The sequence below is a fragment of the Aulonocara stuartgranti genome (assembly GCF_965226115.1).
Source record: "Aulonocara stuartgranti genome assembly, chromosome: 22".
NCBI classification, from domain to species: Eukaryota; Metazoa; Chordata; class Actinopteri; order Cichliformes; family Cichlidae; genus Aulonocara; species Aulonocara stuartgranti.
In genome coordinates, this window is record NC_138957.1 from 16,012,582 (window position 1) to 16,029,623 (window position 17,042).

At 41.1% G+C, this 17,042-nt stretch overlaps 2 protein-coding genes across 3 annotated transcripts; one reads left to right on the forward strand and one right to left on the reverse strand.

Moving 5' to 3' along the window:
- The first annotated feature begins 54 nt into the window (after window positions 1-54).
- Window positions 55-4,377, forward strand: LOC309698065 (peptidyl-prolyl cis-trans isomerase FKBP14-like). The gene is made up of 4 exons (XM_082520341.1): window positions 55-380; window positions 2,993-3,144; window positions 3,620-3,747; window positions 3,915-4,377. The coding sequence occupies exons 1-4, from the start codon at window positions 184-186 to the stop codon at window positions 4,071-4,073; spliced, it is 636 nt and encodes a 211-aa protein (XP_082376467.1). The 5' UTR covers window positions 55-183; the 3' UTR covers window positions 4,074-4,377.
- A 49-nt stretch (window positions 4,378-4,426) lies between these two features.
- Window positions 4,427-14,656, reverse strand: wipf3 (WAS/WASL interacting protein family member 3). Of its 2 annotated transcripts, none has more exons than XM_082520337.1 (8): window positions 14,094-14,656; window positions 11,884-11,981; window positions 11,394-11,535; window positions 9,416-9,577; window positions 8,578-9,300; window positions 5,620-5,754; window positions 5,373-5,477; window positions 4,427-5,272 (listed from the first exon to the last, which is right to left on the reverse strand). In XM_082520337.1, exons 2-8 carry the CDS (start codon window positions 11,962-11,964, stop codon window positions 5,232-5,234), a joined length of 1,389 nt encoding a protein of 462 aa, XP_082376463.1. In that variant the 5' UTR covers window positions 11,965-11,981; window positions 14,094-14,656; the 3' UTR covers window positions 4,427-5,231. The 2 variants fall into 2 exon arrangements, with proteins under 2 accessions (XP_082376463.1, XP_082376462.1); XM_082520336.1 differs by having other exon boundaries at window positions 14,070-14,655.
- Between the last annotated feature and the right edge of the window lie 2,386 nt (window positions 14,657-17,042).

The following is a 17,042-nucleotide window of genomic DNA, read 5'->3' on the forward strand; positions in this document are numbered from 1 at the left end:
GGGGATTGTCTGTGGGTGGGGCTGCCGAAAAACGATCAGCCAATCAGAGGAAAACTTCCTGCAGCGACTTGTCTCTGCCACGTAGAGGAACAGCTGCACGTTTTCATGCCGCAGCAAGTCTGTTAGAAACTTTTTAGCTCTTTGTTCAACAGGCTGTTTCTTCTGAAAGCTGACTGTGTCAGCATGCTGCTGGTTGTGCTGAGCTGGCTCTGCTCCTTCATGCTGGTGTCCGTCAGCAGCGGGGGGAAGCTGCCCGAAGCTGAAGTGACGATAGAAGTTCTGCACAGACCTTTCCTCTGTCACCGAAAGTCCAAGTATGGAGACATTCTGCTGGTGCATCATGACGGATACTTTGAGAATGGCACCATGTTTTTCTCCAGGTTTGTTTCATGGCTAACGCGAGGCTTATAACGCTCAAATATGATGATGCAACTCTGTCAAGGAAGCAATGAAGGAGCTGGCTGAAGGAGAGATGCAGTGACGTCACCCTGGTTTCATAAACAGCTTTTATAGATTTAAAACTCTCGAATGTCGATGTTAGCATTTATCTGCAAGGGATACAAAGTTAAATGTTATGTCAAACATGAGGCCCGTGGGCCAAAATAGGCCGGGCAAAGACTCCAATCTGGTCCACTGAACACATAGCTGTAAAACTTTTAACTACTGCCAAAGACTTCCCCCAGGGCCATTCATACCACACCAAAGTTATTAAGTAATAGATAGTCAAATTATATGACAGAAAATTTTCAGTCTTTTCACTAAAATGAGCAAAAACTTTTTTTTTTTTAAATTACATGGTAAGCTACTAGCAACCAGAACTTTTTCTGTAATTTCATGGCCAAAGAGTCATGCTGACTGATTTCTTCCATGAACTACAGCAGAATTTCCTTATCATGTAGAAAAACTGAGTCATACTATTAAAAATTGCTTCTTTTCCTTATACTAAGACATGTGAACGATTCAATGTGTAGTTTAACTTCTTTACACAGACAGAAAGGGGAGTTTCACTGGTGGGCTGGACCAGTGAAGTGGCCTGTATGTGGCCCACGATGTAAAATGAGTTTGACGTCCCTGCTTTAGTGCAAGAGTGTCAAACATTAGGTCCATGGCCAAAAATGGGCCCAGCCAAGACTCCAGTGCGAGCTTTGGAAAATGTGATTAGGATCAATTTTGGACTTTTAACTGTATTTTAAGTTTTAGAGTAAAGACCTCCCCCATGGACAGTTGTATTACACCAAATTAACAGTTTAAAAATAAAATTAAATAATAATAATGTAAATTAATAATATTATTGTAAAGTAGATTTTCTGTGAACTAACAAATTCTTCTGTTTTATAATTACAGGACTGTCTGGGCAATGAGCTAGCAGAACATTTTTTATAATTGTACACATTTCTTTCTTACAATTAATGCCCAAAGAGTCGTGGCAACAGATGTTTTTCATTTACTAGAGAAATATATAACAATATATATCGGATGACGATATAAAAAAGTATGTTTCATTTTACGCTATCGTTTGTTTCGTGGTGTCGCAAAATAAACTGTTTACGGCAATATTTTTTCATTGTTTTGATGATCACTGTAGTGGCTATATTAATTTCTTCAAGTTCTCTCTTTCTCTTATATTTTATATAACCACACTACAGACGGACAAGTGCCTGTTTTTATGCGTTGTGGTTAGCAACAACTACGGTAAAACCATCGCGTGTCCGCTTGTTTATGTTCCACATAAACCTTTCACAATAAAGCTTAAGATCCTGTTGAGACTTTTCAAAATAAACTGAATCACGTGAAAGAGCAGATTATTAACGGATGAGAATTAAAAAGGAGCCGCCAGGTGCTAAAAAATAAACCTTAGACTCAAATAAATACTCACAAAGAAAACGGCGGCCTTTACAACTTATGTCTAAAAATGTATAGTTTCATGCATCGGTTAAAACACTTGACTCCGGGTAAAGGACGCGCAGCTGGAAACACTTCCCGCAAGACGAGCTGCCCGAGATTCACAGAATTTACAGAAATTGTTACATTTTTGTGATTTATATCGTTATCGGGACGATAGAACTCTTATATCGGGATATGAGATTTTGGTCATATCGCACAGCCCTACCTCTCGTGCATCCAATGCTGACAACAAGCAGCTTTAGTCTTCAGATTGGCTGGACCTCACAAATGTAAGGTTTTGACACTGGGTGGGTGGAAAAATAATATCCCTCTTCTTGAATTAATGAAAAATACTTTATTTATCCCATAAATAATAACATCGACTGCCAGATGACTCTCTGCCAGACAGATATTTTTTTTATGATGCAATAATACAGCTATTTTCTCTTGCTTTAGACTCAGGTGGTAAAAGTGACTCAGGAACACAGACACAAGGCTAACACAGGTCTTCAGAACCTCGCACTGATGCCATCAGGGTCTGCGTCCTTGCTGTAGTGTGTAGTTTCTCCAGCTGTCTTCTAACCAGGCCAGAAGACAAACAAGCAGGGGTGGTTCCTCAGATGTGGGGTGGATGTGGTTTTAATGAAGAATAAGTGGAGAACTCATTGAAGGTGATGAGGGTGTTTACTGAAGGAGGAGGCTGCAGAATGCCCTTCATGCTGCACTCTCCTCAGTTCCTTTTCTCCAGACATGAAGGCGTCTTTTTTTTTTTTTTTTAACAAGCAGTTCTTTCGGGTCACTGGTGATCAAGGTTTATTGTTCTTAAAGCAGCATACAGTTCCAGCTGGAAAGATAGTGTTCACTTGATATCTTCTGAGATGGAGCTTGTCGATTTGTTAATGTTCTCTCAGTGGGGTTGGCTAGGTCCACAGTCTTTGAAATCACATAGAGCCTGCAGTAGAAAAACTGTCTGATTGGAGCATTCATATCAGCAGGAATCATTATAACTCTGAGAAAAGCATCATAATTTCCTTGACCTTTGATGACACCTCAGACCTTCTCTACATCTCAACTTTTCACTCTTTCGACACCTGTGTTTGTTGACCAGTCGAGTCAGCGGTGACAAGCAGCCAATCTGGTTCACTCTGGGCATCAGAGAAGCAATCAAAGGCTGGGATAAAGGCCTGCAAAACATGTGCTCAGGAGAGAAGAGAAAACTGGTCATACCTCCAGAACTGGCCTATGGGAAGGAAGGAAAAGGTACAGAAGCTTCATCCATATCTAAGAAGTTTCACTGCATGTTTTATGACACGGTCTTCTTGGTGTCTCCAATTCTCACAGTGTGACATTATTATGCACGCATCTTATTATACTTGTCTTTCTTGTTCTTTTTAATTGCTTTCTAGGAATGAATTCATTCAATGTCTCTGAATGAAGGTTTCATTCAGTGACATTAGTCCACTTATTCTCTACGTGGAGCATGTGAACAATACTGTGCTTTTTTTGTCCGGTAAGCACAAACCACTCTAACCCATAACATCTGTCTCTTCTGTTTCTAACTAACCTTTCTAATGCCAACAGATTCACAGCAATAGATTTGCTTTTTATTCCTTTTTACCATCTGTGTTCTTCAACGGAAGAAAACTTCCTGGATGCTTACTGGAAGTTTTGGCAATATTCAATTTCAGTTTGAACTGACATCTCTGCCCATTACCCTCCTGTTCTCTGTATTCAGGTAAGATTCCACCTGAAAGCACGCTTACCTTTATCATCGAGGTGCTACAGATCAGAAATGGACCTAGGTCACATGAGTCCTTTCAGGAAATGGACCTCAACGATGACTGGAAGCTCTCCAAGCATGAGGTGAAGATAACCATTGAAAACACATATGAAGTTACATGGATCGGTTACATATCCCATGTCACTCTAGACTTTACTTTCTGTACAAAGAGGAAAAAGTGTGATTTCTAATTCATTTTATTATGTTTGTACTTAAGTCCCAGTCATCCTGTTCTTTTCATGTCTGCCAGGTGAAAGAGTATCTAAGGAAGGAGTTTGAGCGTCACGGCTACCCTCCCAACGACACTCTACACGAGAACATGGCGGAGGATATCTTTGCCAAAGAGGATGAGAACAAGGACGGTTTTATATCCTCTAGAGAGTTCACTTACAAACACGATGAACTGTGAAGTCCCATGAAGCGCTGGTTTGTGTTTCGTGGTGGAAATCCTTGTCAGAGACTCTTTGAGGTTATTTTTGTCTGTTTCAGTTTTACAGAAGCTTTAAGTCTGTGTTGCGTGACGCTGTGTGTGGTTAAGTTTAGTTGCAGATTGTTTTTTAATTTTGTGATTTGTTTATGAAAATCCTTTTTGGGACCAAAGTTAGATATTTTCACAAGTCTAAATATCTGTGTGAAAACTGTCGTGAAATATCAGGTTAATGTTTTTTGCTCTTTTTTTATAAATGTAAATAAATTTTGGGCAAACTTGGGAAGACTGAATTAATGTTGTGACACAATGAAGAATAACTCAAAACCACAGGAGAACTTTACCTGTTGTTTTAATGGGGTTTTTGAGATAACACACACGTTTACAGCCCTGTTTGTGCAGCTTTGGGATTGTTTGAATGGATCAAGAGCCTCAACTCAAAAAAGGACCACTGTTTAAGGCAGATACATTTATTAGTTGTTGTTTTTTTTTAAGTAAAGTATCTGTGTAAACTTTTTAGTTGCTTTGGTTTATTTGTTGGTGACAGATCAAACCAACAGGTGGCACTGTCCTCCCATGTGTTAGTGTTGGTTAATACATGAGGGGCAAGAAAATGGTACACCTAGTTACCCAATTGCCGCCACCAAGGCAAGAGCTGAGACTGAGGTATGTTTGCTTGTCTTTAGCAACGTAGTCACAAAAACTGCCTGCTTGAAAGCAAATTTTACAACTACAAGTGCACAGAGATGATGGTTAACATATTACAAACTGTCAAGAGTCATGTTAGCGATAATTAATGGAAGACCCTGTTCTTCTAGCCTGTGTGTAGAGTCTGAATGGAGCTTATGAGCACAAGCAGGGCGAGTGCTTCTCCTCTCACGCACACAAAACATTCTGTACTTGAAAAGGTCAGAGGTCACATAGTCAGAATAAGACGGGTCCTTGTTTTGATGCTTTGAAAATGCACAACCACACGCACACACACAAATGCACCAAACACAACAACACACACACACAAAGCCTCTATCCATGCAAGTCCATGGCAGTAATGTCAGTTTAACTGTGAGGACTCGTAAGAAGGAGAAGGAATACTGAGATTTGTCCTTTTTTTGTTGCGTGTCACGGTGCTGAGATCATGACTCATCGGAGGTGTGTCCTGATCCCTGGTGGTTTGGGGTTCACTGTAAAAGAACAAGGAGGAAGAAAAACAGAGCTCAGCAGATGAGACTACAGTGCTGAGAAAAGAAAAGCTGAGGAGTAGTAACTTTGCTTTGTGGCTACCACTGTTTTCTTTGCTGGGGTAGATCCGTGGGAAAGGCTTGAATTCATCGGGTGGGGGTAAGTCTTCTACAGGGTGGAACTGGAACTTTGATTCAAAGTCATCCGCTGGAGTAAAGAAGATGCAGATTAGAAGTTTCTACCCTTTTAAAAAAAAAACAATGTCCTTCTGCTGAGCAGCAAAAAGTAACTTTCAAAGTTTACATAAAAGTTATACATTTGAACAATAAAAATCCTTTTAAAATCTTACCTAAGCTCTGAAGATGTCCATTCCTGAGACTGGATGGGGGCATGGGAGGAGGTGGAGGAGGAGGAATGCGGGTGGACAACTCTGTGGTGGGGGAACGGGCGGGGGGAGCAGGAGGAGGAGCCAGTCGACCCACACCTGTTAATAAGTGGGCATCAGAAGAAAAAGAACATTTAAAATAAAAACAAAAAATATACATTTTATGGAATTTTGATTCAGCCTGGATGACCTCTGATTTCCTGCTTCTAAATATAGAAACTAAGGTTATTGTACTTTGCCGTATAAATCTTAGAAATATAATGTTGAACCGGATGCTTACTCTGAATGGCATTATCTTGGCCTCCAGTAACACTGTGAGGAATCTTGGATTTGTTTTTGACCAGGATATGTCCTTCATTGCGCGTATTAAACAAATACGTAGGACTGCTTAGTTCCATTTATAAAATATCTCTAGAATTAAAAATATCCTGTCTCAGAGTGATGCTGAAAAACTAGTTAATGCATTTAAAACTTCTAGGCTGGACTACTGTAATTCATTATTATCAGGCTGTCCTAAAACTCCCTGAAAAGCCTCCAGCTGAACAAGAGTATTGAAAGCAACAAGAAAGTGAGAGTATATTTCTCCTATACTGGTTTCTCTTTACTGGCTCCCCTGTTACACCCAGAATCAGATTTAAAATCATTCTCCTCACATACAAGGTCTCGAATAATCAGGCCCCATCATATCTTAAATCTCGTCTGAAGACTCACCCTTTCAGTTTGGCTTTTAAACCCAGTATAGAATGGTAATTTCATTTGGATTTCATTGCCTTTTTATATTGTTACTATTATTTCAACTTGTATTTTATTTTTAGCATTTATGTTTTTATTGTTTTAGTTCTGTTCAGCACTTTGGTCAGTGCTCACTGTTTTTAAAGCGCTTTTTAAATAAAGTTGGCTTGGCTTAAAGACCTCATAATACCGTATCACCCCAACAGAGCACTTCACTCTCAGACTGCGGGCTTACTTGTGGTTTGTTTGGTATTTAAAAGTCGAATGGGAGCGGAAGAGCCTTCAGCTTTCAGACCCTTCGTCTGTGGAACCAGCTTTCAGTTTGGATTCAGGAGACAGACACCCTCTCTACTTTTAAGATTAGGCTTAGAACTTTCCTTTTTGATAAAGCTTTTAGGGCTGGATCAGCAGTCCTAACACCTGTTTTTCTTTCCACTCACAATGTGTTTATACACCCCTCTGCATGTAATCATTAGTTATCATTAATCTCTGGCTCTCTTCCACACCATGTCTTTGTAACGTCCTCCTCCCCTCACTCCCAACTACTCACGGCAGATGGCTGTCCCTCCCTGAGCCTGGTTCTGCCAGAAGTTTCTTCCTTTTGAAAGTGAGTTTTTCCTTCCCACTGTTGCCAGTTGTTCATAAGGGCTCATCTAATTATTGAGATTGTCTCTGTTTTCTCTGTATTATTGTATTGCTCTTTACCTTACAATGTAAAATGCCTGAAGGGAACTGTTGTTGGGATTTGGCGCTATATAAATAAAACTGAATTTAACTGAATTAAATTGCTTTTGAGAAGCTTCGAGTCTGGCCTGTAGACACTGGAGAGGAATAGAGAAAACACTGTGGAAGGATAGACTTCAGAACCTAATCAGCACACCAGCTGTGATATACACTCATTTTTCTGCACAAAGATAAACCGGGTGTCACCAATTTTCCTATTTTCATTTTATGCTGGTTAACTGCCTATAAATGCTTAAGGTTGGTTTTTTACAAGATAAAAACATCTTAAAGTATAACATTGTGTAACAGAGCTTCTTCAGCTAGTAAATATCAACTTTCTACTCTACACTGTGGCATCTATGTATGGGATCAATCATGTAAATGTTCTCAAAAAAGGCTAATAATACTATAATAGGTCTATCTCACCCTGTCAGAACTGTTACCATCAGGTAGACAGTACTGAACAAGTAAAACAAGCAGAAACAGACTGAATAACAGCTTTTATCCCAGTTCTATACAGGCATTAGATGCTGCAATGGCCACACGTGTTTTGTGCAAGAAGGGGTTGTGAGAATGGAGGAAGGCTGCTTTTGACTTTTGTATTTACTTTTATCTCTTATACAGTTTTATGTCGTTTTTATGATGTGAGTGATCTTTGCACTGTTGAGATTGAGGCTAATTATGCTGTACTTGTTGCATGTAATAGTGGCAATAAAGATATTCTAATCTACATGGATGGGTTTAAACCTGTCTTCTTTCTTATGGCAAAAAGGGCTTGACTCCTCTGGTACAAAAAGATACCAGATTCTATTGAACTTTGACCCTCTCCAAAAAATGACGCCACTACTTACCTGATTTATCTCAGTAGACACTTCCTAATGAGTTAATTACCTTAACCATTATGTAATCCACATTTAGAGTAAAGTATGGCTAGGTATGATTTAGGATAAGATATTGTCCCTTGGTCTCTCAGTCAGGTCCTCCACCTCAAACATCATGTCCAGTTTTAAAAAGCACATAGCAATGGTGAAACTGCTCTTGAAGCTTGGGGCTTCACAACAACCCTTCGCTAACCAGTCGGTGAGGTCACAGTAGCTACTTCCATCTTTTACAACTATTATTGGGAACTTTCTTAGGCCACACCCTTAGCTGAACTTGTTTTCTGATCTCTAAAACATTGCTTCAGCGCAATCGTTTTCTTTCAGATTTTCTTTTAATTTTCCTTCTTTTTATATCATCACCATTAATATATCGAGTCAGCTCCATTTACATGACTGAATCATTTCTCGCATAAAGACAGAATTCAAAAGATTTTCCAAAGGCATGAAGCAGTGGTTTAAACTTTTTATCTTTCATACAGACTTTATCCGTTTCAATTATGGAAAGAACATGTAACAGGCAACAGGTTTATATTTATAAACACAAGTGGCATTAAAGAAGCATTTTTACATCCTGTTGTCCACCTACCTGCACTCCTGGGTATAGCTGGTGGCCGTCGCGTGGGAGCGTTGCAAGGGTATGAGGGAGGCAGAGAGCGCATTGCTGGGGAAGGCACTGGAGCCACTTTGGGTGGTGGTGGAGGTAGGGTAGACGGGCAGCTTGGAGTAATGGAAGGTGGCAGAGAGGGAGGCGGAGGTGGGGGAGGCGGTCCCAGGGGGCTGTCCCGAAGAACAGGGAACCTTGAAGTTTCAGAGTAGACTGCAGATGAAGGCGGAGAGTAGAAGTACCCCGAAGAATGGTCCCCTGGGATAGTTGACAGAGGCTGGACAGTTGGAGGCGGTGGTGGAGGAGGAGGAGCAGGAGGAGGAGAGGGCTGGGAGACAGATGAGTGTTGCGAGTGCTGGATGGGGAGCCACATGGGCTTGGTAGTCTGGGATGGAGGTGGAGGTGGAGGGCAGGAGGGGAGAGGGGGAGGCTTGTTACCTGGCCGGTCCTGGAAGGCCTGAGGCGGGGGAGGTGGGGGAGGAGCAGAGGGAGGGGCAGGTGGAAGGGGAGTGGAAGGAGGGAAAGGTGGCGGGTGCATGCTGCTGTGAGAGGGGGAGGGAGGAGCAGAGGCCGAGGGGGCGAGTAGGCGGTGGACGGAGGTTTGGATCTCCGCTTTCCTGTCGGGTTCAGGGAAGCTGCTGGAGTCGGCCGATGAAGGAGGGTTCCACAGAGGCTTCAGAGAGACTGATGAGCTCGATCGAGACACTTAAACAGAACAAACACACCCAAGAGGAGCCATTTGAAAGGGAAAAAATGTTATTGTGACTACTGACAAATCATAAATATATCTATGAGCAAGAATATGACATTTTGCACCAACCTCTGGTTTTGCCTGCTAGGTCTCTTTGTCCTGTAGGCCTGAGAGTGGGGAACCCTCCAGCAAATAGCCCACTCAATGATGGCCCCACGGGTGCCATGCCACCCGATGAGGCCTGAGAAGTGCCAGCATTTCCAGATAAATCTCCTGTGCTAGCCTTGGAATCTGGGGAACGCCATGTGCACATGTTAGTAATGAAATAACAGCAGTGCAAAGGCATGAAAGCTTAATAAATCATGTGGTCAATCACAATATTTGGTCTAATATCATTATAAATGTATTCACTACATAACATTGTATATCTTATAAGCTCATGAGTTTTGTCCCAACAAGAGCTTGTTTTTAGTGCTGGAAAAAACCTAATGAAGCTAACATCAAAAACTCAAACATGTGCAACTTTCACACCACCACACTTACCTAACCTCCCAATATTATTAGCCCCCTGAGAAAATGACCACTGCTGTGCAATGATGTGCTTTAACTTTGTAATGCTCAAAGCTTTTAAAAATCAAGTTAAAACTGAAGCTTCCAATTTACATAAATTGGAAGCTTCAGTGAGGGGCTGAGCTGTCGCTTGATTAAAGCATCATGCCAAAATCAAAAACAAATCAGTTTAGACTTAAGAAAGAATTGCTGATGCTTACAAAACAGGAGATGAATATACAAAGTTATCACCACCATTCCCAGTGTCAAGAAGTCCAGTGAGTGCTATGTATCATTAAAAACTTCAAAGAGAGCCGCACAGTACAGAACAAGTCTGGCAGAGGTAAGAAGCAAAAGATCTCAAAGAATCTGATACTGATGAATGACTGTATTCAGAAACTGTCAGACTGTCTCACGGAAGATATTCACTAGAACCCTGCACAGGAATAGAGTCTGAGGTTACAGAACAAGAAAAACTCAACTTTTGCAAAAGAAACACCTTCAGGCCAGACTGGAGTAGGCCAAGTACAATCTGGAGAAAGATTTTGTAAACTGGAAAATGTCCTTTAGTCAGATGAGATTAAACCAGAGCTCTGCTTACTCTGCTTAAGTTTGGAGAAAGAAGGGAGAGACGTACAACCCAAGAACAGGGTTCCCAAAGTGAAACACTGCGGTGTGGGTATTATGTTGTCGGGACCCTTCAGTGCATCTAGGAATCTCGCCAAGGTGGAAGGAATCATGAAGAAATAAGAATGTGTGAAGATCTTGTAGAAAACCTCAAGCAGTCAGTAGCAAACCTGGAAGAACCTCCAGAAGACCAAAGTCAACATTACTGACTGACTTGAAATCTACTGATAATATGTGGGTTGAACTGAAGACCCTGGTAGTTTTTCTTTTTGTAAAACTATTTTTTGTGCAAAGTCAAATAAGATAAGCATCCAAAAAATAAAACTACAATGTTTAGAAAAGCTATGTTAAAATCCCTTGCTCTGTTTAAAATGACTTGGAAATTAAAAATTTCAGAGGGTCCTAATGATCTTGTCTTCATCTATACACATAAAGGAATTAGTTACTGATTACTTTTTTCAAGTAACTTGACCAACACTGCACACAGCACGCACGCATATCTGTTTCACAGTCTTTAGTGATATTGCACAGGGTGTGTTGAGTGGTGACAGTGCACAGTGTTTTTGCCTTTTCTATTGTGTCAGTGTATATAATACCATCTGTCTGTTCTTCCTGCGTCTTAATCAGCTATAGGGCATTCCTTCCTGAAGCGTGCACTGGCCTTGTGAGTTCAAATATAGCACAAAGACACCAAACATCCCCCAGTCTTCTCCCCTTCTTTGTCCTTCACTTTAATATGTCGAGTGTTTCACGAGAACACATCACACTGGCATATTTCAAACTACAGACACACACTATATGAAGCACCCATTCACCTACGAGAGTGGCTGAGTGGGCGCTACTGTGATGTAAGGATGTAACATTTAGAGAAAACAAACTGAGTGTGTCTGTATATGTGCAGGCTATAGGATGGTCATGTTGTGGGACCTACTATTGACGACGGGGGCGCTGCGGTCGTTGACCTGCGTGACTTTCTTGAGCTTGGTTCCTTTCTGGATGTCTGCCAGCAGGGCATTCCTTCCACCACCTCCTCCTCCTCCGCTAAACTGGACCTTGGGAGGATCTAATGGACACTGAAGAAAAACAGAACAAAAAAGAAGTAAGAGTGGAGAGGATCACTTTTTTGTTTATGCAGACAGACGTTACTGCTGTATCCAGAATCTACTGAGCCATGTCTTTGCCCTGTTCGCTGGCTGCAGCAGCTCATTTAACAAGAGGACACTATGAGCCTGCTGGGGTAACGTAACACTCTTTTGCCACTGACAGCCTGCTGTCTGGGTTGTGTGTGTCTAAGTCAGTGTGTGTGTGTGTATACTAGCTCAATTAATAATGCAAATGAGCTCCAGATGGTCGATGATCAGCAAGAAGAACACAATGAGTGTTTGCAATTGCATAAGAGAGTTGCTGGAAGAATCTTATACCTGTGGCAGGGCAGCACTGGGTGGCGGTGGGGGTGGCGGGGCTGCTGGTGGAGGCGGAGGGGGAGGTGGGGGAACCGGCATGCCTCGGCCTCAAATACCTGGAGAAGACAAAGCGCACTCTATTGCAGGAAACCCTGTATGCAGTGCTTCGAGGTTTTTTATTTGCTCCGCGTCAGAAGAAGCTACTGTGTACTGGGTGCATTCGATGACCTGTCACCCTCTTCCCCTGAACAGGAAGAGCTTTCACCACCATACAGCACAAAACAGGAAACAGCAAAGCGCTCCATCCTCTCCAGAGAAATCTGACACATCTCCTCCTTTTCCCACAATGCCCCATGGCAGATTACTTCAGGCTAGAACAATGGAGAGTGTTGTGTGAACAGTAATGGACCCCTACCCTTTATTCGAGTCAGTGTCCAAAGGCATTTACTGCAGTAACTGTATGGAACTTCATGGAAAAGAAATTAAGGAAAGTCCAGAGGAAACAACAACAGTGTCCCAACACACTGTTCTATTCTTTTATGTTTCAGGTTGTACTGAGTGTAACTGTGCAAAGAAAGCTTTTAAGAGCTACTGGTTCAGTAATCAAAGCCCCGCTAAATGTCCACTACAACAGCGTTCCAGGAAACAGCTTGCGTACAGAGTCATGTCACATGTTTCAGCTTCTACAGCTAGTAAATGGTCCACAGTGACAGTCGCTGACATGTCCACCCACCATCTTGACATCATGCATTTTTGATAAGCTGTCTTCCTCGGCTGACCGGCTGAAAACAGCCTGAGGTTTGTGCACAAACCTCAGGCTGTGGAATTTGCACATGCTCCTCTTTAGCAATTTAATAAAGCACACAACAGAACCTGTTTTTGTTGAACACATCTCTCTTGTCGTCTGGGGGAAGAGAACTAAGCACAATTACTCAAGTACACTATTTCAGTCCAAATTTAAACTTGTGTACTTTACTTGATGGTTTTATTCAGTTACAAGTTCCCCTACACTTTCAATACATTGATCTTCAAATGGCGTAATTAATTTTTGGATTGGTTTGGGAACATTTGCTTACTTCTTATTCCATTTAAAGCCTTGTTGTATTAGACAGGAGAAGCTGGAAACACAACTGTTTTCCGACATCAGGATAGTTTCACTTGTTGGAAATAGTTTTCAAACATGTAAACATATGATGACATCATAATATGGTTCTTTATTGTGGATTAAACAACTAAGCAGCACAGAAAGTATATTGAAATTACCTGAACTGTTAAGCTTTAGTGCCATAAAATGCTTAAGTTATCCAAAGACAAGAGATATTAAAAGCACTGTCAATAAACATAAGTGCACAATAAGTGCTTTTAATTAAGTAATTTTATGGCTAGCAAATACCTTTACTTGAATATGTTTTTGTAATGGAAGTAACGGATCTGAATCATGCTACTGGTATTCTGTCTGTGTGCAGTTCATGCTTTCCCTCTTTGCAAGTGGCAGGCTGTCCTCCGTTGCTATTTCTATCTTCATAACTGTGTCAAGCAGCCTCAGTGACACTGCCAGTTTAGCTCTCTAAAGGGGGGAAGCTGGACACCGGTCAGCTGAGGTCTTCCAGAACAGGTGGGGAAGTAAGTGAGGTGAGTACACCTCTCACAGCAGTTGTTGCTTTTCTTTGTACCTCAAGTATGAGCTTAATCTTCCCCAGAAAGAAGATCTGATATGACAGCTGCTGCAGCCAAAAAAAAGATGGATCACACTTTTTATTTTCTAGTAATTTATTTCCATATTTTATAATCGTTACAAAAATCCCAACCAATTTGTGATACGTCTTCACAAAGAATGGCTGATTTTGCAAACCCAGCCCAAGAATAACAGCCAGGATTAGCACAACACAGTGGTTTTAAGTAATGTCCATGTATGTTTTATTTATTTATATTTTTATATTATTCATTCATTAATTTATTATTATTATTATTCATTCATTATTGCCCATTTTTGTAATGCAAAATGTATCTGAAAGGACATTTAAAAAAGGGTGGGTACACTTGATGCTCCATGCCTGTGCAGGGAGCTCGAATAAATCCAATTCATCTGCTATAAACATTTCTATTTGGACCTGCATTTTTAAACATTTCATTACAAACTTCTGTGAGAATAAAAACATTAAACCGTTACATGCAAAAGTGCACTCGTTAAGAAATCGCCCTACCTTCAGAAAATGTCAGAACTTCACCTGTTTGCAGAGAGAACTTCAGTGTGGTCCGTTAGCGCAGTGCCCTCTGCATAGCGGGACACTTGTGAGAAAGTTTCCAGGTTATATTTAGTCAAATGAGGACACTTCGTATCACACGCCTGGGTTGTGGTGCTCTTGCAGATATCTTAAAAAGTTCCACAAACTTTATTTTGCTTAATTTTTGAGTTTATAGCGGAGACGCTGACGACACTGCAGCACAACAGCCCTGGCTGTTTTCGGTTTATTCTCTTGGGAGCGCAGCGTCGGGGGCGCACAGAGTAAAGCCACACCTCACTGCTCCACAGTCAACGACACAGAGACACACACAGAGAGAGAGAGAGAGAAACAGGATCAGTGTCGTTGGCTTCGTCCGTGCTGAAGGAGCCAAAAGACTTTCCCTCTTATTGAGTTACACCAGTGGAAGGAGACAAGCATTGTGTATCCACGACTGTGGGTTCTGACTGCGCGGTAAAGACGTCTGAAGTAAATTCTTTGCCCCCTACAAAACTACAGTTTGTTTTTTCTAAGTATATCTTCCTCCTGTTCATTGCAGTTTGTTGCTGTATGACAGTCTACTGGCGGTACATTATTGCCCCTTGTGTTGAAGATATGGTATTACAAGTCGGTCTTATTCATTTGTGCACGCACAACTTCACACTTACACGTTTAACTGTTGCACTTTAGCAGCTATGAGACAGCCGACAATAAATATGGTGTCATTGTAAAAAGTATATCAATTATAACCTTTGACATGCACTGTGCACACACACAGATACACACCTTAAACAGTGACAGAAGAATGCCGCGACACTGGCATACTCCTCCTTTTAACTACCTGTGACTCACACCTGGGCTTAACATCTACTACCTGCTTTATTTAATTAGCTGTAATTCCTTGTGAGTGCTTTTTTTAGACATTGTGATGAGAACACACAAGGTTGTCACTCTCAACACAGCTGCCAAATTTACTGACATGTTTTTAGGTGGGGTGTTTTTTGCTTTACTCCATCTTCAGATTTTCTTATTTCCTTATTTGGTGTTATCGTTGTTGTTATTGATGGGCTTTGCTGTGTTAAAGTTGTTTTTAATGGGGACGAAGAAGCAAACTTTGCACTGCGTGGGTTAATCCATCAACAAATGGGGATTCGTGAAGCACACAGACACACACCAATCAGCTGTAGCAGATGTCAGATTTATTTCTCATATTTTGCCTTCATGTAAAACTATTCAGAGGCCATCCAAAAGCAGAGAAGTCTTAAAAAGAAATTAACATCACTTCCTTGTCCTCATTTCATCTGCCTGGATATTTCAGCAGTGATGGCTTTGCTAAAGGTTTTGTGCAATATGTCAATTTGAATCCTTCATTGAAGTATTTTATGCATTTTGCTGACAAGTTTTGTGCATCTGATTAAGCACTGCTAACAAACCATTTTTTTCTCTCTCTGTTTTCTTCACACACACACACATAAAGGAACCATTTACACCTTCATAAACACCCTTATAGCCCTTATAAAAAGCACTGTAAAATTATTGTTACACATATCCTTCATTATTAGGTTTATATTATTAGATATTATTTTCTATTAATCTTATTACAGAAAAAATGTAAACATTTTATGAGCAGTTCCTTCCTGAAACACATATGGAGCACTGAAAGGAGAAAGGGCATTCCTGTTTTCTAAGTGTAATATTGCTGACACTGTTTTTTTGGCTTTCTGGCAAAGTGCATCAACAAATGTCTAAAATCATCCTTTTTTTCCAGTATTGGGCTAAAACTTGAATGCTCATCGTCTTCATTATCACCAACATATAAAAAAAGAAGAAAAAAAAGAAAAATCAGCAGAATTCCTGGCATGCTTCATGAGAGTGAAACATCTTCATAGACCTTGATTTCTTCTTCTCCTCCGTCTTCAAGCATCTCTGTAAAGCAGTCTTTGATCGCCCGGCTTTTTACTCCTTGCTGTCACCGTGCGTCCTCTCTCCCAGACGTCACGTTCTCTTTCTCTTTCTGCTCTATTGGAATAGTTGTACGGATCTTCTTCTTTTCTTTGAATCGGCCTGAGCGCGATATATTCATGTTCCTGCGACAAGTCTGCTCATTGAAGACCGAGTCCAGTCGGGAGTCGTCGAAGGTTTCATCGCTGAGCAGGCTGGAGCTGTTGTTGGACACCGGCTGGGAGGCCTTGGAGGCTGCAGGAGAGGATTTTGCCCAAGGGTCAAAGTTCACATCAAAGGCTTGATCCTTGGGGGCCTTTTTCTTTGGCAGGAATGCCTTCCACCATGGGGTCCTCTCTGTCATCTTTGACTAAAGGGATGCAGTGACCTGTAAAGAGGAACGCAACCCATCAATAATTTTTAAGATTTTATCATCTTTTACAGTATTTGTCCTTTAATATAATCCAATTTGAGGGGCCAGTTTGTCATTCTTTTATCATATATATATATATATATATATATATATATATATATATAGTTGGTTTAGTATTCATGCTGTTCTACAGCCTTATGTCCACTCATAATTACTACAAGTGTAATTTCTGTTTTAATGTCTTAAATTACACTTTACCTAAATGTTTGCCTATCTACATATATTTTAGATGAGTGAGAGGTGTCTTGCCAACTAATCCTATGAATAACCAGTGTAACCATATTTAGCGTCGCTGTAAAACTGGTTTAATGAGTCTGAGAGTAGAAGTGCAAACCCAAACCGAGATTCACAGGCGATCAATACGCAAAAAGGACTCAGAAACACTTATCCTACCTGTGTTGCAAGAGGTGGCGTGGACAGTTAAAACGACCCTAATAAAAGTGTCAGCGTCGGGCTTTTAATCGTGACGAGCTATCTATAAACAACATTCGGTGTCCTCTTCTTTACTGGCGCAACACCTGGAACAGCAGTGACAACAGTCCTTCAAAGGTTCGTAGACGTATCCATCTTACGCACGAGCC